At 46.5% G+C, this 25,752-nt stretch overlaps 1 protein-coding gene across 2 annotated transcripts in view; it reads right to left on the bottom strand.

The window, feature by feature from the left end:
* The window catches only part of CERS5 (ceramide synthase 5), a 29,587-nt gene extending 6,583 nt beyond the window's left edge, over positions 1 to 23,004 (bottom strand). For both annotated transcript variants that reach the window (XR_008912065.1, XM_056798271.1), the window contains exons 1-2: positions 22,635 to 23,004; positions 353 to 458 (exon numbers count right to left, since the gene is read on the bottom strand). Coding sequence is in view for 1 of the 2 variants with exons in the window: in XM_056798271.1 (XP_056654249.1) it covers positions 353 to 458; positions 22,635 to 22,831 (303 nt within the window). In the remaining variant the exon portion in view is untranslated. The remainder of the gene's footprint in view (positions 1 to 352; positions 459 to 22,634) is intronic.
* Positions 23,005 to 25,752: the final 2,748 nt, after the last annotated feature.

Raw genomic sequence — 25,752 nt, 5'->3', positions numbered from 1 at the left:
TAATCAGAACACTTGCCCCAGCCCCTGCAGATGCAGAAGGGATCCCCTGCCCTATACAACAAAAGATCTTCTTGGCTCATTTTTATCCAATCCCTGCCAAGAGTCGATTGAGCCATATATGCTCTCTCTCCCCCTTTCAGAACAAGATGTGGTAGACACTGGCTCATAGAAACCAAGCAGGAACCCACTAGAGTGCAGCTCTATCAGTTCCTGACCTGTTCTCTATTGTAGCTCTGGAAGCCTGAACCCCCTCTCGGTATAAAATCCAGCCAGATGTTTTCTCCCCTCTGCTCACATCCCTGACAAAACCTTTCCCCTAAGAGATGATTTCCCCACTTTTCTAGCTACTCACCTTTGTGATGGATGTATATACCTTCTCAAGGATGGCATTTGGATCTGCCTGGTGGGGAACTTTGTCCTGGATGCCAAGATGAACTGCACATGGTTTAGCAATAAACCTGCAATGAGCAAGCCAAAGGCCAAGTCTAAACATAATTATAATTTGTTTCGGGAAGGAAAAAACTTGATAGGAAGATGGTGTGATCCACAGGGGCTAGCAATGTGCTGAGAGTCAAAACTTTCACATTTCATTTCAGAATCTGTCATTAATTGACTAGAATCTGTGTTGGTGAAGATGTGGCACCATGCTTTCTCGTGCCAGAGGGGCTACTCCCTACCTCCTCTCCTCTGGGAGCTCCATCCCTTCATCCATCCACCCACCCACCATGAACATTTCCTCCCTTTGATCTCTGGGGTAATGTGGGGGCTCACAGGTGGCTGGAAGGTGCAGTTTGGGCACACGATCTCTAAAAGGTTCACCAACGCTGGACTAGATTATGATCATCCCCTCCATCCAAATGGGTTGGAATAACTGTTGTGCTCAGCTCTGGGCAGTCTCCATCTGGAGTACTGAGTTCAATTCCAAGCATTCACTTCAGAAAGGCCAATGACAAACCAGAGCCCAGCCAGAGAAGGGCAGCCAGGAAGCTGTGAAAGAAGGAGGTTATATGCAGAACCAGGGATTTTTAAGTGGAGGAGAGTGGTGGTATATGAGGTATGATTTCAGGTTTTAGTTAACTGAAGGGTTCTCATCTAGAAGACAGAATAGTCTAATTCTACTTGGTCCCAAAAGAAAAAATTAGAATGACTACATGTTGCTTATACCTAAATAGAAGTTTTCTAGGCCTGGAAGCATCCAACAATGAAAAAGAATGCCTTTAAAGAGTAGTGATTACTGCATCATTAGGAGCCTTAAAATAGAGGATGGATGATTCTGTGTCAGGGATAACATTATAAAGGAGATTTATGCTTCAGGTATGATACTGGGCAGCAAACAAGAAGTCCTAATATAAAAGGGTCAATTTGAGCTCACAGCTATTCCAGAGAAGCAAGATGAAACTCATGAATGGACTATGGCTTTTGGCAAGCACTTGCATCTTACTCAAAATCAATAAAGTAGGTAAAGGAGTGAGAGAGTAGAAATACATCGAGGAGGTATATTCATGTGAGGAAATTCAGGAACCAAAGAGGGAAGCATGGTGGAGAGGAGACAGAAATAGTTTTGTCATTGGACTATATTCCAGACTACTTGGTCAGAAAGAGGAAATTTAGATGAGTAATTTGAGAAACAGATCACGAGTCTGGCAATTCTGTGGGATCTCAATTATCCACACATCCACTAAAGCTCTCTTGTCTGCTAAAAGCAAAGCACGTAATAATTTCTTGATCTGCCTTACTGATGATGCAATCTTTCAAAGGGTAAAGGAACCAACCAAGAGAGATTCTATTCTGGATTGAATTCTTGCTAACACAGAAGAACTAGTTGCTCTGGTGGAAATGATGAGAGTCTTGGGGGGGGGGGGAAGTAACCACTCCACCTTAGAATTTATAATAAAGGAGAGGAAATCCATCCAGAATTTGAAACACACCTTAAGTTACCAATTTAGATGTAAAAAAAGAAATGTTCAGAAGACAGAAGTTAAGACCAATTAAGAGAACATGAATATAAGAGATGACATTTCTGTAAAAATTATCTGAAATGCTAAAGCTGGAAATGAGCTAAGGTCGGTAAGGGAAACTAAGAACAACCACCCAAAAAGTGGTTTTTGCACATTTTTTTACTTTTTTTTTAGGTCCTACATAAATGATAGATATTATTATTAAAACAGATATTTAAGGAATGGAAGTTCACAGACCACAGGTTAATAATTTCTTTTTAAAAATTAATTTATTTAGTCAATTTAGAACATGATTCCTTGGTTACAAGAATCATATTCTTTCCCTCCCTGCTTATTTTTTAGCTCTTCTAAAAAAAAAGGGGGGGGGTAGCAAAGAAGGGATGGAAGCTTTGCTTGGGGTGGATGGGATGATAACTGACAAACAAGAAACAGCAGAGCTGCTCAATTATTACTTTGTCTCTTTTATTGGCAAAAGAAAAGGACCTTTTACACTGGAAATCAGAGTACAAAAATGACTACCAGCAAGTTGAAACCCAGGATTAAGGAGACAGTACGATGATAGTTAGCTGCCCCTGAATGAATTCAGTCCCAGATGAACTACATCTTAGGGGCTCCAAAGAATCAGCAGGTGTGACCTCTAAGCTGCTGTAAGTTGAATTGAAAAGGTCACAGAAAATAAAAGCAGCACCATAAAACTGGAGAACAAGAGATTATAGGCCATTAAGTTTGACTCTGATTCCTGGGAAAATACTAGAAAACAACTGAAAGTATCTAGAAAGGAAAGCTGTGATTTTAAAAAGCCAGTCTGAGGAGTTTCATCAAAAACAGTGCTTGGCTCATTATTTTTTTGAAAGGAATACTAAATTTACAGATGAGAGAAATGATGAAGATATAGTTGGCCTAGGTTTAGCAAAGCTCTTAAAATAAAGTATTTTATACTATTCTTGTAGAGAAGACGGGAGAGATCTGGATTAGGCAAAAATACAATCCCAATCAAAATAGACTGGATGGCCAGACTCAAAGATTGTTAATGGTTCAACACCAGCATGGCTGAGGTGTCGGGAAATGCCCCAGGAATCTGCCTGGCTATCCTTTAGTGGGTGAAGTCATAGATGGAGCACACCCACATCACAGCAGCAGGTTACACAAAGGTGAGGAGAGCTAAAACCCTGGACAACAATGTATTGGACTCTTGAAAGGCTAGAGTACTGGAGTGAATCTAATAAGATGAAATGCTACAGGGACAAATGTAAAATGCTGTCCTTGGATAGCCCTCCCCCCCCACAATTTCATGATTAGACGAGGGAGGCACAATAGGCAGTGGCTATTCCAAAGAGGATTTTTAATGGAATGTAATCTCAATATCAGTCAACAAGGTGATGTGGTAGCCACAAAAGCTAACGTGAGCTATAAACACATTAAGGGGGAGATGGGGAATGGGAAGTGATCATCCCACTGTGTTCTGTCCTCAGGAAACCACTCTTAGAGAAAGAAAGTTCAGTTGTGGGCGCCATGTCTTGAGTCTACGTTGCATTAAGGATAGGTTGCAGGAACTGTTCAAGCACATTTAACCCATTGAAGAGAGGCCTGGAAGGTGGGAGGGGACCTCCATGACAGCTGTTACTGAAGAACTCTTATGTGGAAAGGGTAGTTCTGTTTTGCCTCAGAGGGCGAGACCAAGAGCACTGGACAAAGATGCAAAGAGGCTGATGGAGGTTTCCTAACACTTGCGGTGGCCCAGACATGGAATGGATGGTCTTGGGCAGTAATGAGGAGGTCTTCATGTTGGAGTGTAAACCTCAAAATTTCTTAGACTTATAAATGTTGGAAATTTCACCATTGGGAAATTTCATACTTGGAAAATTTCTTACTGATAGTGTATTGGAATGTGAACCCCATTGGCATGGGAGGTTCCTCCTCCTCCCTTCTTAAGATTACTTTAGGACAGAAACCTTTTGCTGAACAATGGAAAGGGCTTTGACCTATGCTTAAGCATAGAACAGGAAGTTCTTTGAGTCATGATTGATTTTAGAATTGATACAATAGAGATACTTGGAATGACAGAACCAGGTCTTGGAAATTACAATCTCCACCCCACTCAGTCCTAACAGGATTTAGAAAGGGCTGCAGCATAGATCAAGATTTAATTATTTGAGAATATGACCTTCAACAGACATGTGCAAAGCCACAGACCTCTGGGCGGTCCTGAGTTAAGGTAGAGCCACCATTGGCACAGGGAAGACATGGACAGTGATTGGTAGATGTGAGAACTGAGGGGAGGGAACTTGGATGGTTTCCTTAAAGATAGCGGGGTCTGAGGACTGAAGGTGGTTGGTTGGAGAGGTTTTGGCTCTGAGAGGTTGTGCTGCTCTGAAGGAAGCTGGAGGTGGAGGCCCCTGAGACTGTTTCTCCATTTTGGTCATGTGAGTGATAGGGACTGATCTTTTTTCTTTGCCTCAGCTATCTAAGGGCTTGGGCCTTTTGGCCCAGCCTAACAGAAGGGGTATTTAAGCCCTATTCCCTTCTCTCCCCTTTCTTTCTCCCTCTCTCTCTCTATCTCTAATACCTTTCTTCATCCTGTTTGTAATTAAACTCCATAAAAGGTTGACTGCTGACTTGAGTTTTCATTTAGGAATTACATAGCTGAATTCCTAGGCGACCTTAAATTAATATATATCAGTTTTTAAAAGTGATTTCCTTGTCACATTGTGGCTGACCACACGGGAGTCTAAAGAATTCTCTCAATAAACTTCTGAAATTCCTTGCCTTTTTACTATACCGTCTCACCACTTAGTCCCTTTTAACAAAAAACTTGGCTTAAAGACACAGCTGCTAGAACACGTGAGTATAAAAAACTTTTTCTCTCTTCTCTTTTCTCCTTAAGTTAAATTGGAATCAGCAGTTTTTCTTTTTCTTCCCTTTAATCTTAAGGGACAGCTGGGTAGCTCAGCAGATTGAGAGCCAGGCCTAGAGACAGAAGGTCCTGGGTTCAAATCGGACCTCGGATACTTCCTAGCTGTGTGACTCTGATAGACAGAAAATAGCTGTTTTAAATATCAGCAACAGGACCGTAAAGTCCTGGCTGGAAGAGCTGTTTCTAAATATCCTTTCCCTTAAGGAACAACTTCCTGGATTAAAAAAAAAACCCTGTGGAAAGTTTGTTGCTTTGCCCTGCTCCCCACATGTTTTGTGAAATTACAAAATATATATATATATATATATATATATATATATATATATATATATATATATATATATATAAAAATGAGTACTACATTCTTTGACAATTATATGGCAGCTGAAGAATTAGGGGCATTGAGGAATGAAGGATACCTCCAAATTTTTATATTAATAGGTACTGTCATTTTTGTACTCCTCAATACTATATTTAGAGATGCTAAAATAAAAAAAAATTGAGGATAAAATAAAAAAAATGAGGATAAAATAGAAAATATTGAGGATAAAATAGGAAATATGGAGGATAAAATAGGAAATATGGAGGATAACATAGGAAAAATTGAGGATAAAATGCAAGCCCAATTAGAAGATCTAAAAAGTTTCTTACAGGATCAATTGGCAAACAACCACTCTACCAGAAACAGACCTGTTTCTGAACCTTTGAATGAGGAAATTTCCTTCCCTGAAATAGAGATGGAAAACACCTTCCCTATAGCCCAATTAACAGACTGCTTCTCTCGTGCAGTGCAAATCTTGACTGAATTTAATCCCCAAAACCCTTCCCTTGCAATCCCAGTTTCTCATGTTCCCTCTCCTACAGAAAACCAAATTCCAACACAAAGGAGATCTTGTCCTCCTAGAGAAACCTGTCCTTGTAAAACTGACCCACAGGTACAAAATTCAACTAGAGGCCTGTTTCCTCTAAGAGAAGTACCTGAAATAGGACGGAATGGGGATGTGGTGACTTTAAGACATAGGATACCGTTTACTCCCCAAGAAATAAATGAATTTACACGAAATATCCCCACATATGAACAAGATCCTTTTCTAGTAACAAAAAAGATGGGAGACATATTTTTTCAGTATAATCCGTCTTACAAGGACGTTGAGAACTTACTATAGGCTTTTTTAAGTGAACGTGAAAAAAATAAAATAATTGCTCATGTCAACAAAACCGGGGGGCGTAATGCTGGCCATCTCAGGATCCCGAATGGGACTATAACAACCCTGAGGATTATATACAACTATACTGTTGTAGAGAGGCCATCCTCACGGCAATGAAGGAATGTGCAGACAGTACAGATAAGTGGATGGAACTGGAAAAAATTAAGCAAAAGGAAGAAGAAACACCTTCTAGATTTATGGATAGAATTATCGAGTTTGGGGACAGATACTTAGATTGGGACTTAACTAAAGAGAGTAGTTTAAGACAAGTTAGAAGAATCTTTGTAAATAACTCTTGCAAAGCAATTAAGAATTATTTTAGAACCTAATGCCCAAGATGGTCAGATATGGACCTTGAAGAATTGCGAAAAACAGCTATATATATTTTAAAGGGAAACAAAGAAAAGGAGGAAGAAAATAATGATGACATGGAGGAAGTGAAGAAAAAAATAAGATATTTAATAGATAGGATGACTAAATTAGAAAATGGGCATGATAATGAACCAACGACAATTGCCCCCTCCAGAAATCCAATTATCAATCCATTACTTGCCACTTCTGTGGGAAGAAGGGCCACAAAATGATGGAATGTAGAACCTTTCTTAAGATGTTTGGAAGGAATACACAGTTTAATAATAGTTTTAGAAACAATAACTATAGAAATGATGATAATGGTTATAGAAACCAGAATTCTAGAAATTATAATAATGACTATGGAAATAACTATAATGAATATAGAAATAAGAACTTTAGAAACCAGAATTATAGAAATAGGAATCAGGAAAATAATGACAATGCTCCAATTGAAGAAAATTATAATGATAATGAACAACAACAATATATGAGAAATGGCGCTCGTCCAAAAAATACTCGAGGTACTAATGACCCTCAGAGAGGGGCCCTTCAGGGGGGTGCCCAAGGAATATCCCAAACACAATGATGGTGTCCGGGGGGGGGGGGGGGCTGGGGCACAGGAATCAGAGGATACAACCTTTGATTTCCCGGACCCTGATGTCCTATTACCCACTGTCCCTATCCATTGCCCTCCCCATACTAATGAGCCCCATGTTACCTTAAAGGTGGGTAACACCTATTATGATTGTCTATTAGACACCGGAGCTTCCTGGTCTGTATTAAAGAGAACACCTGATTTACAATGTTATTCTATTGGCTCAGAGAATGTAATGGGAGTATCAGGAATAACCCCAAGAGTTAAAAGACTTCCTCCTAGAATGGTGTCTGTAGGACCCCTAGAGGTACAACACTCCTTCCTTTTGATGCCTGACTCCCCTTTAAATTTGCTGGGGAGGGACCTTCTATGCAAACTCAGAGCCACAATAACCTGCTCCCCAGATGGCTCATTATCATTAGAAGTACCAGAGGAATCTTTAAATTTACTCCCTGTACTTCTCTCCAAAAACCAGGAGGCAAAAGAGGCTTCCACTTTTGAAATACCTAAAGATATACCGGAGTCTCTTTGGGCCACATCTTCTTCTGATGTAGGCTTACTTAAATCTGCTGTTCCTGTGCAGATAAAAACTAAATCTAGCCCACCTCCTTCTATCCCTCAGTATCCCCTCTCAAAGGAGGCAATTGAGGGTATTACATCAGTTATTAACTCATTAATAGAACAGGGAATAATAATCCCTTGCAAATCTGAATACAACACGCCCATCTTGCCAATTAAAAAACCAAGAAAAGGGCCTGATGGCAAGCACATCTATAGATTCGTATAGGAGCTAAGGGCAGTGAATAATCACATTATAAAGAGACACTCCGTAGTTTCTAACATACATACTATTATTTCATCTATTCCTAGCACAGCTACATACTTTACAGTAGTAGACTTATGTTCAGCTTTCTTTTCCATACCAATACATGAGAACTTGAGGCATATTTTTGCTTTCACCTGGAAGGGCTCACAATATACCTGGTGTCGGCTGCCACAGGGTTATGTCGAAAGTCCGAGCTTATTTGAGCAAATTTTGAGCCAAGACACAGACAATATAACATTTAAAAATAGCAAATTAATCAAATATGTAGATGATCTACTCTTGGCTTCAACAGATGCAAAAACATGTCAAGAAGATAGCAAACACCTTCTTTTGGAATTGCACAAAAGAGGACATAAAATCTCTAAGGATAAAGTTCAGTGGTGTCTCCAAAAAGTAGAATATTTGGGATTCATCTTGACTGCAGGTGCTCGTTATATTTCTCCAAAACGAATTGAGAACATTCAAAAATTGAGTGCTCCTACCACTAAGAAACAGCTGAGAGCAATTTTAGGAGCAACAGGGTTTTGTAGACAATGGATTCCTTGCTATGGGGAAATCACTAAACCCCTTATAGCATTAACAAAGGATTCGGTTCCTGAACCCCTCAAATTAGAGCCTGAACACTTGTCAGCTCTATCAGATCTAAAAAAGGCTATCATGTCTGCCCCTGCTCTAGGCATCCCAGATTACAACAAGCCATTTACTTTATATGTGCATGAGCGAAGAGGAGTAGCCTCTGGTGTGTTAACTCAGACTTTGGGACCTTCTCAGCGCCCAATTGCTTATTATTCTGCCCAACTAGACCCAGTAGCAGCAGGAGCACCACCATGCCTTAGAGGAGTAGCTGCTACAGCCTTACTAGTAACAAAAACCGTTGATTTAGTATTGGGATGTCCATTAACAATAATGTGCCCACATGAGATAGAAGCATTATTGATAAAACAAAGAACACAGGCATTCTCGGATTAGAGAATTACAAGGTATGAAATAGCCTTATTAAATAGTGAAAATATTACCTTGAAATGCTGTTCAACTCTTAACCCTGCCACCTTGCTTCCAGATTTACCTACTTCAGGAGAACCATTACATAACTGTGAAACATTAGTGTCCATGGCAGAAAAGCCTCAAGATAATCTCTTGGACACTCCCTTAGACAATGCAGATCTGATTTTATTTACCGATGGTTCCTCTTTTATGAGGGATGGCATATGTTACACTGGAGCTGCCGTAGTCTCAGAATTTGCCACTGAATGGTCAGCTTCACTACCTTCTAACATTAGCGCTCAAGAAGCAGAACTCATAGCTCTAAAACAAGCTTGTATAATTGCCAAGGATAAAAAGGCAACAATTTATACGGATTCTAGATATGCTTTTGGCATTTGTCACTCAGTCGGGATGCTATGGCTCCAGAGAGGATTTTTAACCTCAGCTGGAAAATCCATAGCTAATGCAGAAATTATTAATGAAGTTCTTTCTGCTCTCAAACTGCCTAAAGCCCTAGCTGTAGTTCATTGCTCTGCCCATACAGGTGGCTCTGACCCTGTCTCTAGAGGAAATGACCGAGCAGATGCAGCTGCAAAACTAGCAGCCATATAAGGACCTGGATTAATTTTAACATTAACAACCACTGATAATTTAAATTTATCACTTTCCTATAATGAAAAGGAAGTGGAAAAATGGAAACAAAAATTTAAAGCAAAACAAATTAATGGAGTGTGGGTATCGTCTGAAGGGAAACCCCTGCTCCCTAGAAGTTTCTATCACCAAATTTGCCAATCTATTCATAAAAATGGTCATTTTGGCACCCAGGGCATCGTGGACTCTGTCAAGAGAGTATGGATAGCCCCTGGTATAACTACTGTAGCCTCTAAAGTATGTTCAGCCTGCCCTATCTGCCAGGCATATAACTAACATGCATATCGTGGAAAAGCCTTTGGGGGACGTCCTCTGGCTTACACACCTTTTGAACATCTACAGATAGATTTCATAACGATGCCAAAGGCTGGATGTTATAAATTTTGTCTAGTAATTGTAGATCAACTAACCAGATGGTCGGAAGCATTTCCTACAACCCGAGCCACAGCAGATTTTGTTGCAAAGATACTTTTAAAAGAAATTATTCCTCGTTTTGGCCTGCCAGCACGTATTGACTCCGATAGAGGGAGTCATTTTACCGATTCTGTCTTAAACCAAATATATTCTTGCTTGGGGATAACTCCAAAATTCCATGTTCCATATCATCCCCAGAGCTCAGGCCAAGTGGAGAGGATGAATAAAGAACTTAAGACTATGACTGGCAAATTATGCACTGAGACCCATTTAAAATGGCCTGAAATTCTCCCTCTGGCCCTATTTTATCTTAGAAGCAGGCCTAGAGGAGACTTACATATTTCACCATTTGAGATGCTTTTTGGACATCCGCCTATACAGGCTAAGCCTTTTTCCCCGGCTTATACATCGCTATTAGGGGGAGATATTACTATTGCTTCCTATATACAGGAGTTACAGCACAAACTACGTGAACTTCATGAATCCGGAGCTGCAGTACAAGCCGGACCATTAGACTTTTCTCTGCATGACCTGAACCCAGGAGATAAAGTTTATATCAAGAATTTCAAGCGAACTGGAGCAACTCAACCTTCATGGGAAGGACCATTCCAAATATTATTAACTACTCCAACATCTATAAAGATTGGAGAAAGAGACTCTTGGATTCACTGCTCACATGTGAAGAAAGCATCTTCTGCTGAGACTGATTGACTCTATCCTATCATATGAATTGTGACTCTATCTTATCATAAGAATTGGAGATAATAATCCATAGACAAATGGATGCTGTTTTTTTTTCAAGAACATATTGAATTACTGATTTTTTTCTTATTTCTTTTCTTTTCTTTTTTGATCAGAATATTTGATTTTTTTCTCATTTTTTGTACTGAAGGTACACATAATTAATATTATTATTTTTCCCTGCAGTAATACAAGTTAATATATATACTCTTGCTATAATATCAATATATGCCTAAAAGCTTTAAACTATGGGAACCTGCCATTTATTGATAAAATATTATAGGACTGTGATTAATGTTTGTATCTGATTCCAGGAAAAGGGATAAAAACAAGGAGCACAGACTAAACCTGAATAGTGCCAATAGAGCACACAAGAAATATTAAAGTGAGACTCGAGGTTGCGAAGCTTAACTTATGTTTAAGTTGTAGGACTTCCTTGTATCTACACTCTTTGCGAAGTACTCAAACAAGTACAAAGCTTGACTATCATGCTGGCTCCCTATATCCCTGAATGAAAAAAAAAATCAGACGAGGGAATGACATTTCCCCATCAAAATAGAATTCTAATTCTTTTCTTCTTATATTATGGCAACTTCCTGTAGTCTTGGCTACAAATGGCTAAGTGAAATATTAATGCATTCTGTCCTACATACTTGTGGGATAGAAATTACTTTAAACTGGACCTATACAAGGCCTATTTTGAATTTTTCTTTTCTTATGTTTTTATTATTTTTCTATTCTTTTGATAATTGACACATACACCCCCATAACTGAACTGAACATTGCATTCTGAGCTAAACTTGATATTTTTTTAAATACTTACTTCAGGGGGGATTGTATTTTAATTGTATTGTATTTTAATTTAAAATCTAAGAATTTTTTTTATTTTTGAATTTTTTGTTTGAGATTGTATTTTTATTTTTATAAAAATCCAAGAATTTTGTTTAAGATTTTACTGTTATAAAAAATTCAAGGATTTTGATTCTGTTTGAGAAAAGATCTTCAAGAAAGATGCTTGAAACTTTTATATCCAGAGAATGAACTGTTGCAGAAAGATGCTGAAAACCTACACTTCATCAAGAAGATCAAGAATGAACTTTGGATGTGATTGATTGGACTGAACTTTTGATTGAACATTTATTGTAACTGTACACATTTATGCCAAAAGGGACTGCCCCTAATTTGGCTTTCTGTCAATGCGCCTAGCAAAACATTGGTTTTGCTTTCTTTTCTATTTCCTCTCTTACTATTCTAATTTCTCTTAGAAAATTGAATATTGTGTATATCTTTAGTTAGAAGTGAATTTAGAACTACAAAATGATTATGTGTAATGTGTAAACCTCAAAAAAAATTTCTTAGACTTATAAATGTTAGAAATTTCACCATTGGGAAATTTCATACTTGAAAAATTTCCTATTGATAGTGGGTCTTGACTATTGGAATGTGAACCCCATTGGCATGGGGTTCTTAAGATTACTTTAGGACAGAAACCTTTTGCTGAACAATGGAAAGGACTTTGACCTATGCTTAAGCATAGAACAGGAATTTCTTTGAGTCATGATTGATTTTAGAATTGATACAATGGAGATACTTGGAATCAATCTCCACCCTATTCAGTCCTAACAGGATTGAGTAAGGGCTGCAGCCTAGATCAAAATTTAATTATTTCAATCTCTACCCTACTCAGGTTAACAGTATTTAGAAAGGGCTGTAGCAAAGGATCAAAGATTTAATTATTTGAAAATATGACCTTCAACAGACATGTGCAAAGCCAGAGACCTCTGGGCGGTCCTGGGTTAAGCTAGAGCCTCCATTGGCACAGGGAAATTGATGGACAGGTGATTGGTAGATGTGAGGACTGAGGGGAGGGAACTTGGATGGTTTTCCTTAAGGATAGGGGGGTCTGGAGACTCGGGGGGGTTGAGGAGTTTGCCGGAGTGGTTGCGGTGTGCTCTGAGAAGCTTGCGCTGAAGGAAGCTGAAGGTGGGGGCCCCTGAGACTGTTTCTCCATTTTTGGTCACGTGAGTAATAGGGACTGATCTCCTTTCATTGCCCCAGCTATCTAAGGGCTTGGGCCTTTTGGCCCAGCCTAAACAGAAGGGGTATTTAAGCCCTATTCCCTTCTATCCCTTTTCTCTCTCTCTATCTCTAATTCCTTTCTTCCTCCTATTGTAATTAAACTCCATAAAAGATTGACTGCTGACTTGAGTTTTCATTTAGGAATTACATAGCTGAATTCCTTGGCGACCTTAAATTAATATATATCAGTCTTTTAAAGTGATTTCCTTGTCACATATGTTAAATGATCAATGGGGAGACTAGTCTCCCAATGATCATCAGGGGGGATTGTAAACCTCAAAATTTCTTAGACTTATAAATGTTGGAAATTTCACCATTGGGAAATTTCATACTTGGGAAATTTCTTACTGATAGTGTATTGGAATGTGAACCCCATTGGCATGGGAGGTTCCTCCTCCTCCCTTCTTAAGATTACTTTAGGACAGAAACCTTTTGCTGAACAATGGAAAGGGCTTTGACCTATGCTTAAGCATAGAACAGGAAGTTCTTTGAGTCATGATTGATTTTAGAATTGATACAATAGAGATACTTGGAATGACAGAACCAGGTCTTGGAAATTACAATCTCCACCTCACTCAGTCCTAACAGGATTTAGGAAGGGCTGCAGCATAGATCAAGATTTAATTATTTGAGAATATGACCTTCAACAGACATGTGCAAAGCCACAGACCTCTGGGCGGTCCTGGGTTAAGGTAGAGCCACCATTGGCACAGGGAAGACATGGACAGTGATTGGTAGATGTAAGAACTGAGGGGAGGGAACTTGGATGGTTTCCTTAAAGATAGAGGGGCTGAGGACTGAGGGGGTTGGTTGGAGAGGTTTTGGCTCTGAGAGGTTGTGCTGCTCTGAAGGAAGCTGGAGGTGGAGGCCCCTGAGACTGTTTCTCCATTTTGGTCATGTGAGTAATAGGGACTGATCTCCTTTCTTTGCCTCAGCTATCTAAGGGCTTGGGCCTTTTGGCCCAGCCTAACAGAAGGGGTATTTAAGCCCTATTCCCTTCTCTCCCCTTTCTTTCTCCCTCTCTCTCTCTATCTCTAATTCCTTTCTTCATCCTGTTTGTAATTAAACTCCATAAAAGGTTGACGGCTGACTTGAGTTTTCATTTAGGAATTACATAGCTGAATTCCTTGGCGACCTTAAATGAATATATATCAGTCTTTTAAAGTGATTTCCTTGTCACAGGAGGTATCATGGAAGGGATCCTTCCTGTGCATGGGCTGGAGGTGGCTGCTGAGGTCCCTTCCAACTCTACAATTTTGTGATTCTACAAGATTCATCTCTAGTAATTGCTTAGTGAGTATTTGTTGAATGTAAAGTCCTTAAATCTCTTCCCCTGAGGTCAGCATAGTTTTGTAGCAGTGCTGTAGTGGAAAGGTCTGTGCTCCGGGGAAGCCATGCCTGGAGCATCCTCCTTTACAAAAAGCCTGAGGAGGTCTGCATGGGAAGAGCTCTGAAGGAATGTGGGAGGAGGTGAGGCTAAATGAACTGGGGGGGGGGGGTGAGGGGGAGCATAACTTGGAGAAGAGAAGATGGAAGCCTCAAGCATCTGAGGAATATCATAAAAAGGACTGTTTGGCCTCAGAAGATAGACGCAGTCATAGGCAAGGCCCAATGAGCAGAAGGTGCAGAGTGAGAGATTTACTCAGTGTAAGGGAAATCTTCCCAATAATTACAGCTAATAAAAATGGAATTGGCCACTTCCTGACTATGGATCTTCACACGAAGTCGGGATCATTCACTCATTGTGTATAATGTGGAAGGAATGACTATTTCAGATATAAGTTGGTTTAAAGAAGCAGTACAGTACAGAGGATTTGAATTCAAATGCTGCTTCTACTACTTACGACCTATTTGAGTTTGGGCCAATCAGCTTCTCCTCTCTGGCTCCCAGTTTCTTCAGCTGTAAAATAAGGTTGTACTAAATGATCCTTAAAGTCCTTCTAGTTCTAAATCTGTGGTCTTTATCACTAACGTGGGGCATGATCCACTGGGGTTCAGGAAGAAAATGTAAGAACTTCTCTTTATATTTGTTTTTATCTTTAGAAGAATTAAGCTTTATCAATATTTAATGTTCAGAAGCAGCTAAGGGGCTCAGTGCCTAGAAAAGCCAGGTCTAGAAATAAGACCTGGGTTCAAGCCTGGCCTCAGATAACTTCCTAACTGTGTGACCCTGGGTAAGTCACTTAACCCCCATTGCCTATGCCTTACTGCGCTTCTGCCTTGGAACCAATACCTAGTACTGATTCCAAGATGGAAGGTGAGGGCTAAAAAAAATTAATACATACTTGCACTCCGACTGTATGTAGAGCTGGTGCTCACGTGACATAAACTACCGGGGGCATCTGACAAGTACTTGTTTCCGTCTTTAATAGAGCGGCTCCCTCACCCTCGGTTCTGTTCCAAGGCACTGAGATGTACTGTGGTTTGCCCAGTTGTTTAGTTCTAACGAAACAACCCTCACAAAATATAGCTTTGAAAAAGGGAGCAAAAAAAAGATTCTTGCAAAGAAGTCCTGGTTTAGAGAAGCCTAACAAAGTGAACACGAGGAAACAAGAGCACAGAGCAGGCAGTTCGGATGTCGGAGCTCTTTCTCCTCCCCGTTACAAGGCAAAGGCAGTAAGAGTTTTAAAAGTGGCGTTCGATCAGCGTCATGAAAAACAGGACTCCCCTGTCCTCCCCGGTGCGCTCTGCCCCCAAGAAGCGGCTGCGAGCCTCGCGGCTCTCCGGATGCGCTCTGGCCAGCCTGGGGCGCCACCGTACAAGCCCGCCAACTGGAGTGAAGCATCTGCGACAAATACCCAAGCCTGACGAATCGGAAGACCAAGCACGTGCTATAAAGGACGCAGCAGGCGCCGGGCACGTGCTGGGGAAATAAAGAAAAAGCAAAAACAAATCAGGGAAGATGAAAACCTACTGCTGAAATTCCAACCAAAAACGTGCAGAATTGGTAGACGGGGCTGAAAAACGAATATGGGGGCAGCTTGGTGGCTCAGCGGCCAGAAAGCCCTGGAAATGGGAGGTCCTGGGTTCAAACGTGGCCTTACTGTGAGACCCTGGGCAAGTCACTTCACCCCAACTGCCTAGCTCTTGGCTCTCTTCTGCCTGGGCACCAATACGTCTATCCACCCTAAGACTGAAGGTAAAGGTTAACAAGAAATCCAGTGAGCATCACTCTGGTAAGTGCTCCCAGCAATGCACTTCTATCTGGATCGGGGCATCTTTTCCAGGTACCACAGCCATTAAAACCAAGAGGCAAAACGGAATGAACTGCAAGGCACGGGGAACCCCATTCAATTCCAAGGCTCTCCCTCCTCTCCCTCCTCCTCGGAAGGTGGGGAGCCCCCAGGCCTCCCGTGCCACTGGGGCTGGCGAACCGGCCCGGTCAAGAACAAGGCCGGGCTGGACGTCGCCCGTCTCCCTTGTGCCCACTTCACGGGCGCTTTTGTGGAGGGACGGACGGCGGCTCGACAACGTCTCGAGGATGGCGGCCGAGGCGCCCCCGAGGGCTCCAGAAAGCTCGACTGCTTCAGCCGGGATCCACTCATGAATTATCGGGCTGGAACGTGAGCCTGGAGACGTGCAGCTAAAAACCCACAAACACGGCCCAACGGGGAGGCACCCCCCCCCACGCGTGCTCCCGGGCCGGGCACTACAGGTCGGGGCGCCTCCTAACAGGACGGCTGCTGGGCAGGAGCAGAGCCCCAAAGGTGCTACCGGCTCTGGAGGACTCCTTCACACTCACTCGCTGTGTGACCCTGGCCAAGTCACTGAACCCTGTTTGCCTCCACTTCCTCACCCACAAAACGAGCTGGGGAAGGCCACGGCAGACCAGTCTGTCTCTGCCAAGAACAACCCCAGTGGGGTACCGCGGCAGACAGGCCTGAAAGCCCTGACCGCGCCTGGGCAAATGACTGACTCCCAGGGAGCTCTCTAAGGCCCTCCCTTGACGAATGAGGTCGCAGAACTAGCCCCCACCTGCCCCCTAAAAACAAACGCCCCCCCAAACCCCTAAAACCTAAAAGTCTCCCCCTGGCCATCTGGGGAGACCCGGCTCAAGAGCCTCAGAGCCAAGCAAAGAGCCTGCAGCAACTCTTCAGGAGTCAACACCGGGCCTGACCCAAAAGAGCACCGCAGAACCAGGACCCGGCTGTGGGAGGGAAAAATGGGAGACTTGGGGCCCTCCCCTTGTGTCTACACCTGCCCCCCCGGAAACCAGCGTCATCTGGGGGGAGGCCCAGGTGCCAAAGCCCCGGCCTCCATGTGACTTCTTGCTTTATTCAGCCTCATGGCTCGGTGCCCCAAAGGGCTTCCTTAGACCTCCTCAACAAAATAAAAGCTCCCGGGCCCACTGAGCCCTGTTTCTGAGGGACGAGTGTCCCACTCTGCTTCATGCAATTTCCAAGGAACGGCCCGATGAGTACGACCACGCTGGTCTCTCAGGCGCAGGGCGGGGGCGGCCCTCTTTCACCACTGGGGGGTGGGGGGGGGTGGATGTTGGCTCTTCCCAAGAATACCGTAAACTGGCACCAACCGGAGAATTGCTGCAGGTGGGATGCCGGCGCGGGATCCGCACCGAGAGCGCCAGGGTGAGGGCCTCCGAGGGCCAGCGGCCGAGAGCTCGCCAAGGCCGGGCTCCACCGGACAAAAGGAAAACCAGCCTTTAGGGCTCCGCGTGCCAGGCAGGCGAGGAGCCGTCGGGAGGCCGGGGAGAGCATCATTTGCAGGCTGGAGGGGCACCTGGGGGCAGCCAGGTTCCCGGGAGGCTCCAATACACCCGGCCAGAGAAGGGAGTTTTTCTTCTACCAGCAATGGAGTCCCTCCGAAATTTTAGCAGAAGAGGCGAGTGTGGACGCAGAACAGAGGACAGGGCTGATGGCCCGCTCGCTCCCTCGATGGAGCCTTTTCGCTCTGAGGGAGGAGGGAGACGACGATTCCTCAACCACCCCCAAGGAAGAAACTTCTGGGCAGCAGGGACACGGAGCAGACGGTCGGGTCACCCTACCCGGTGGTTTTGTGGCAGAGAAAAGCACCATAAGATTCCGTGGCAGTAGGCAGGGCGCCCACAGCGGGGCTAGTGCGAGCAGTGAAAGAGCCGGGCTCGGGGTTCTAGACCAGCCCTGAAGGGTCTTTGCTCTGCCACAGCCCCGTGATTTCCAAGTCCTGCTTCTGGGTTTCTGGGCCTCCTGCATTCCCTGGGGTTGCCCCCCCCACCCCATAGTGTGCCCAGGTTATTTCCCTGCAATAAACTAGAATCGAACTTGCAGCAGCACCTGAGGTAAAGTCAAGGAAGTCCTTAGAAATGGCTGGATGGATTCAAAGTCCCCGAGGCGGGCAAGTCTTCAAAGAAAACTCTGCTCCTCCCTCGAAGAAAACAGAAGGCTGCCGCCCCAGCTCCCCAGGGGCTCCTCCAGCCAGGAGTGCCAGCGGGGAGGGGGACAGAGCGGACGGGCCTCAAAGTGTTCCTGGACTGCCGTTTCAGGGCAGTAACGCGCTGGAAGTGGCCGCACGGGCTAAATGAATGGAGCACCAGGGATGAGGAGCGGGAGGGCTGCAGAGGGAAATAAACAAGCAGGGAGGAAATGTACACGAGAGCAGTGGCAGCCCACTTTCTGAGGAGCATCCGTGAAGAGCTCAAAGAAGAGCGCGCGCGCTCAGAAAGGAGGAGCGCGCTCAGAAAGGAGGAGCACGCTCGGTCAGCTTAAGATGTGCCTGTGGACAGATGGCAGGCAACCAAAGCGGCAGGGCGGCAGCTTCTTCCATTTGTGGACGTCACTAAACAGGCCAGGGCTTCCCGATCTCTTCTGTTACTTGGGTTTACTAGAAACCCTTTACTGGGGCCTTCCTTCATCTCACTGCAAAGACAAGAGCAGGGCGAGGAGCCCCGCCTTTCTGCAACCAGAAGCCGCTAAGAGATCACACCCTGCACACTGCAGGTCTCTGCTTTGTCTCCTGAAACCTAATCCCAGCCCGAGGTTATACAGACCATGGCAGAGCCTTAATGGCCAATGCACAGAAAGGCTGGAGGTTATCATTTTCTAAGCAGGGAATGCTGAATCTGGGGCCATCTTCTGAGTTCAAATCTGACCTCAGGAACTTGTCCCTGGGCAAGTCACTTCACTCAGCTGGGCTGTTTCCTCATCTGAAAAATGAGCTGGGAAAGGAAATGGCCAACCACTCCAGCATCTTTGCTACGAAAAGCCCAAATGGGGTCATAAAGAGTCTACTTAATCTCAAGAAAACAGAGGTACACTGCTGGGAAGAGTGACTTTTTGTTAGGTATTGCTGGGGGCAGTGAGGTGGCTCGGTGGAATGAGAACAAGGCCTGGAGACAGTCCTGGGCTCAAATCTGGCCTCAGGTCCTTCCCAGCTGTGTGACCCTGGGCAAGTCACTTACCTCCCCCATCTGCCTCAGAGAGCTGGGGGTGACTCCAAGTTACTGGCTGACTCCCTTTTCCCCTTCCACCAAGATTGGTGAAAAGGAGGGAACGTCTGAGCAGCCCCCTGGACCCTCCCGCCCATATCCCACTAGTCCAGGCTCCCCCGGCCACCGTCCGAAGTTTCCCGCAGAGGATTCCCAGTCTGGCTCTGGCTACACAGTATCAATAAAGGGGCCCAGGCTCCAAGCCCACCGGGAGCCTCTAGGGCAGCTCAGCACAGAGCGATGGGGAAGTGTGCTGGGGAGAGCCAGAGCAGAGAGGAGTGGAGGCAGGGAGCACGCCCTTCCAGATAAGGCCTCCAGCCATGTGACTGGCGCCTCCAATCTGGCCCTCCAGCCATTTACAACTCAAAGAAGGTTAGCTCCTACAAGGCAGGGCCCTGGGGAGGCAGCAGCCAGAGGCAGGCACCCTCGGGCGGGAAGCAGAGAGAAGCCAGGGATCAAGGGACTGCCCAGAGTCACCCAGCAGGGAGGACGGGAGGCTCAGCCCCTCCTGCAGGCTTCTCCGCAGCCAGTCAGTCACCTGGAGGATTGAGGAAGAGGCTCCGGGGGAGAGAGGCTGCTCTGGGCCAACGGAGCAGGAACAGGAAGAGCAGTGACAGCTGCAACCCCATCTCCAGGGCCACTCAGCAAGCCATTTCCCCCTGCGGGCTCCACGCCTGCAGCCGGCACCACAGAATCTCCAATCATCCAGCAGGGCTAACTCCCCCCTGAGCCTGAACTCAGGCCCGAGGGGGTCCCAGGGAGGCCGATGAACAAGCCAGAAGGGAGAGAAATCACTGGAGGGAAAACCAATCTCGTCCCCTCCAAGTTCCTTCTAGAAAATGTTCCCCCTTCCTAGTCGGAATCCTGACGGGGCCGTTTATTTGCTGGGGTCACTTTAGACATCGGGATGGAAGCTGGGAATATTTTGACTTGTATTAACTCACTCACTGACCCATGGCGAGGAGGGGCCTTCCTAAAGCGCAAAATACTGTTTAGTGTAAGCCAGGCTTCCCGAAAGGAAAGAAAGCGCCCCAATGCCCTCAGAGTTCAAAGGAGCTGAGCCAAGAACAGGATTTCACTCCTCTATAGCCCGGCGGGCCAGGAGCCCGGGGCCAAGGGCCACGCCCTCCCCATTCATTCCCCTGAGTGCCTGCTAGGCCCCTGCGCTCACAAGAAGGGGCAAGCCGGGTGGAATGAGGCCTTAGAAGCGGCCGGCCGGCCGAGCAGTCAGTAACAGAGCCGGGACTCAGCCAGCCAAGGGCTCTAAGCACCACGTCACTCATCCTTTCCCTCTGTCCCTTGGAGGAGAGGGCAGCTCCTCAGCCTAAAGCCTCTGGGTACACGGACCCCCTCTGGCTCATCTTCCCTGCAGCCCCCAAAGGAGGAGGAGCTCGGATCCCTTCTTCAGGAGAAAGGGGTCATCCAGCCACTTGTAGAGCAGGTCCCGACGCGGAAAGGAGCAGCAGGACCATCAATGGGCCCGAGAAGCAGCCCAGTCGTTAGTATCCCTCCACCCAGGGCGGAACCCCTTTAAAAACCTGAACGTTAATGAAACTTCATTCCAAACTGCACAGCTCCGCAGCAACGCTCAGAAAGGCTCCTTTAGCTAGAGAAGCTCCTGAGCTTCTGCTACAATGTAGCATCTTATGGCCCTGCAGGAGCTTCAGAGGAGACAATGTTAATAGGTGCGCTGCCTCGAGGGATCCTGGGGCACAGTCTCGTGCCTCCTTTCTGTTTCAGTTTGACACCGCTGACCGGACAGTTCGACCCAAAAAGCATTGACTCAGCGCTTCCTGGGCGCAAAGCACTTTGCTGAGGACACAAACCCAAGAGAGTCCCTGCTGTCCAGGAAGAAGAGCAACAAGCAGAGGTGGTTTACAAGCAAGCAGCGGCTTCTCAACACCCCGACCAGGAAATCGGTCCCCTGGCGAATGCCCACAATCCTCAGCTAAAAGCACATCTTCTTTCCTCCTGGAGCATACTTTCCCCTGCTTTATACACCACAAGCACCTCACGAACCCGCACAGTCTTTCAATCTGTGCATCTGGATTCTCCCCTTTCTGCAGATTTGGTGAACCTTTTGTGGGCTTCAGTTGGGTTTTGGACTTCCCCCGAGGCACAACAGGCTACCTCTGAGAATCCCAGAGGCCTTGAAAGAGCACCTGCTCCAAGGGGTGGTGTTTAAATGGAAAGCAAACAATAAGATGACTCCCAGTGATGGGGAGAAGACATTAGATCTTGGGTCTCTCTTTTCTTCTCACCTGTTTTCATTCAAGGCAGCTTAGCTGCTGGGATTCGCAGTTGCCATTTCCCCTACTCAAGTGTAAGAGCTTCGAGGGAAGGGATGTTGTTTTCCTAGCACATGCTGTATACCATTGATTTCGGCGAAATAAGCCTTTCATAAATGAGCTGGCCCAGCACTGCCCAAAGGCTCTCACTGGTGAAAAATAAGCCATTGCCAAAGGGCATCCCATGATAGTAAGAGCAAACATCCAAGCCTCCAGAGAGCAGCTGAGTGGGAGTTCCTTCAACAGATACATACATTTCTCCATCCCAGAGGAGATACCTCCCTCTTCCTAAGTGCAGCAAGAACAATAAATACTCCCTGGGCTGCAGATGACTTATGGGTGGATGGATGATGACGGGTAAGGGGCCCTAGGCTTCCCAAGACACCCACAACTTTCCAAGTGAGGGTTGGCATTTGGCCCTATCTCTTGTCTACTTTCCCAAGCATATCGGGGCTGAGGTTTGCTGTCCTTGGGGTCCTGCAGCACCTGGGGGCGTCTGCCCTTCGGACCAACCAATTCCAAACACAGAAACCTGGGATGATGGGTTCAAGCACAAGGCGAGGATGAGCTTAGAGCAGTCTATGCACTAGGTGTGCAGATTTCAAAAGCCAACTCCAAGTTCACTGGAACACTACTCAATGGGCCAGGGCGGGCCCCTCCCCACTCACTCTCCCCGTTCTCCTCCCAGCAACTCGGGCTGTCAGCACCGCCCTGTGGGAGCTGGAGCGGCCTCAAGCTCCACCATATCCAGAGAGGTCCTCTGGGGGTCCTTGCGCTCCGGCCCGACCAGTGGCCGCCCTTGCCCAACCAGCATCCTCAGAAAACCACGTGCGGGAGCCGCGGGGCCCCCGAGCCCCCTTCGCCCTCTCCCCCCCCCCCCACGGCTCTTGGCGGCCGCTCCCGCAGGCGCCCCGAGGGCTCCTCACTGCCTTCCTTCTTCACAGGGTCCTCCGCGTGCTCCCTCCCTACGGGGCCCCTGGTCGCCTCAGGTCCCCCTCTCTCGGGTTGCCCCGCCCCGGGCATCCCCTTCCCCTTCGTTCCCCAGCAGTTGCCCCGCGTGCTCCTCGCGGTCTTTCTTCCCCATGAAGCCGCCCGCGCCCCCTCCCCTTCGGTCCCCGGGGACGCCCCGCGCCCCGCTCCCTAGGGGCCCCTAGCCCGGCGGCTCCCTCGTCTTCCTTCCCCAGCGGGCGCCGCCTCTCACCGCTCGAAGAGTAGGCGCAAGGAGAAGATGCCGGCTGCTAGCGGAAAGGCTGAGAGTACGTGGCGGGCCCGCGGGTAGCTGCTGACGCCTGGCCCCTCCAGGTCGGCCCAGCTCACGTTCTGGGGTAGCCAGAAGCGCTCGCTCCATATCCAGTCCCACAGCAGGCCCAGAGCCCCGGTCACCACCGCTGTCGCCATCTTACCCCCGCCCCGCGGCTGCAGCCGCCTTCGGAGCCAACCGAACTAGCGGGTAGGCGGCCACCAGGCGGGGCCCGGTTGGGGAGCCGCCCCCTTCCGGGCCTGGCCCGCCCCGAGGGCTGGGCTCTCCCTCCTGGGCCATGCCTCCAGCTCCGCTCCGCTCCGCTCCGCTCTGCCCGCCCCGCCTCCGCCGGCCTGGCCTCAGCGCGCGCGCGCTCACATGGTTCTGGTGCGCCCCCTCGTGGGCTCCTTCCCTGGTCCCCAGGCCCGACCGCGCCCCCTTGTTTCCTTCCTCGAAGCCCCGCCTTCCCAGGAGCCCAGCCTCCTTCGTCTCAGTTCCTCCACGTACAGATTGGTCCCCGCCCCCTCCTTGCAGCCACGCCTCCTCTGCCTCGCGTTACTGCGGGCTAGTTCTTCTGGGCCCTACTTTTCTTCTAACCTCCGGGGCCTCTCCCCTCAGATCCTGGGCTCTCGGCCCTGGGCCTGCACACTCCTTAATTCTGCGTTCCGGCCTTCTCCCTTCTCCGCCCTGGCCTTGGCCGTGCTGGCTCTAGAGGTCATTGCGCCTCCCACTCGAGCTTTCGGGAGCGCTGACTCCGCCGGAAAACTGGAGGAGGGAAGTAGTTTTTTTCTCTCCCCGTAGCAGGGACTGGATTCTTCCCTGTGAGGCCCGCTGATCTTCCGACACCTGGGCGCCCTTGGGGGCGGGGCGGGGGGGCGCGTTCCAGACGGGGCAGAAGAGAGTCCTGGATTCCAAATTCCCCTAACCCTTACCTGCTGCGATAGAAGGTGCTAAGCCTGGGAGGGATTACATTTGCAGAAATGAATGCCGGTCAACAACCACAAGCTAAGCCTAGGGAGCGCATATAAGTGACTAGATGCATGTTCACATATATACTTCTTGTTAAGGTGGATCCCACTCTTCCTGACCCCTTTTGTGGATGGTTTGCCGTTTCCTTCTCCAACAAATTTTACAGATGAGGAACCGGAGCCCACCAGGGTGAAGTGACTTGCCCAGGGTCACACAGTTAGAAAGTGTCTGAGCTTCTAGATACAAACTGGAAGATGGGTCTTCCTGCCTCCAGATCCCGTACTGTGCCAGTTAATTGCCCCAATTACATATATAGAAGGAAGATGACGTTTAGAGTTCCCTAGCAATGGGGTAGACCAGGAAAGGCTTCCTGAAGAAAAAGTCAAACTCGAGCTGGGTGGTCAATAAAGGAAAATAGTGTTTCCAAGAAGCAGAGGTGAGTAGAGAGTACATTTCAGGCTCGGAGGGCCTGGAGAAGGGACGGCAGCTAGTCCTGCGGCCTCAAATGGGCCAGCATGGCTGGTTCTCAGGGTTATACATTTATCCTCCAAAGAGTCTTACTTGGCTTTAGGAAAATCCCCTTAGGTAATTGGGTGAAGGCTGGGTTGGAATGGGGAAGAGGCTAGAGGCCAGGAAGTCCATTTCAGGTATCTGGGTGTTATAGTGCAGACCGGAAGTAGGGTAGAGCCTGTTCCGGTAGAGAGGCCGAAGTAGAGATCAAATTGGTAGCTAACTTGATTTGAGATGATTTCTAGTCATGGCTTTTGGGACATCCACTCAGAAATATTTGATAGAGGCAGGACTTAGAACTATGCGGGAGACCAGGGGATAGATAACATAAAGAGATGATCAAATTTAAGTAATTTGCTCTGTGTCCTACAGCTAGTAAAGTGTCTGAAGCCAGATTTTAACTCTGGTCTTCTCAACTTCAGGACCAATACTCTATTCATTGTTCCACCTAGCTGCTCATAGGTATTGAGTTCCTAATGTGCAACAAGGGCTCTCTATGCTTGAGTCCATTTTCCCTTGTGCTAGAAGGTGTCACATACTTGGGGGGTGGGGTACCTACTGTTCTTAGACACACCTTTCTAAGAGCTATAGAAGACTGACGGATTTCTCAAATGATCATCTTGAGGGGAACCTCGAGCCAGTTGTTCGTGCCTCTTTCCTCAGGAATTAGTGTGGATTTATTGTGTATATTTATTCTAAATTATTTGTCTCTGAACTATGTTGCATCCCCTTCAGAATGTGTGATCTCCTTGAGGGCAGGGACTATCTCACTTTTAGATTTTTCTCTCCAAAGAGAATTCTTGATGGCACAGTGGATAAGAGTACCCAGTTTGGAGTCAGAAATAATTCAAAATCTGACCACTGCCTAGCTGTGTAACCCTGTTTGCCTCAGTTTCCTCATCCATAAAATGAGCTGGAGAAAGAAATGGCAAACCCCTCCAGCATCTTTGCCAAGAAAATCCCAAATGAGGTCATGAAGACTTGGCCATGAATGAAACTGAACAAGAAGATTCCTACAACTTTACCTCCTGTCTTAGAATCAATACTAAGTATTGGTTCCAAGGCAAAAGAGGCAAGGACTAGGTAATGAGGGTTACATGACTTGCCAGATTTGAGCCCAATATATCCTGTCCCTAGGCTTGGCGCTCTACCCACTGAGCCACTTATAAATGCTTTCTGAATGAAATCAGAATGAATTGGGGAAAAACAGAGTAGCCCAAAAGATTAAGAATGGAGCAACAGATGATGTTTAAAATGATATTGGGTCTAGAACATATACTTAAAAGATGAACCAGGCAGAGGGAGAGGAGGAAATGACACCTGCAACTGGCTAAGCTCCCAACCTGACGGTGAACAAAGGTTGAGAATCCTGGGCCCTGGGAGTGCCTTCTGCCCTGGGAACTTTATACCTGTTTAATAAAACACCTAACTATCACCACTTACAAGGTTAATTACCACAAGAAGCTGACTAGTTTGATCTGAAAGAAGATGGAAAGAACTACATCTGTATCCCTTTCGAAAGGGGAGATAAGGTAACTTTATAACCAACTAAAGCATGTACACACCTCGTACTGAGTGTATTGGAGAAGGAGAAGTCATT

This window comes from Monodelphis domestica, chromosome 5 (assembly GCF_027887165.1).
Source record: "Monodelphis domestica isolate mMonDom1 chromosome 5, mMonDom1.pri, whole genome shotgun sequence".
Lineage (NCBI taxonomy): Eukaryota > Metazoa > Chordata > Mammalia > Didelphimorphia > Didelphidae > Monodelphis > Monodelphis domestica.
Note: the sequence above shows the minus strand (reverse complement) of the source record. Positions and strands in the feature narration are given on the sequence as shown.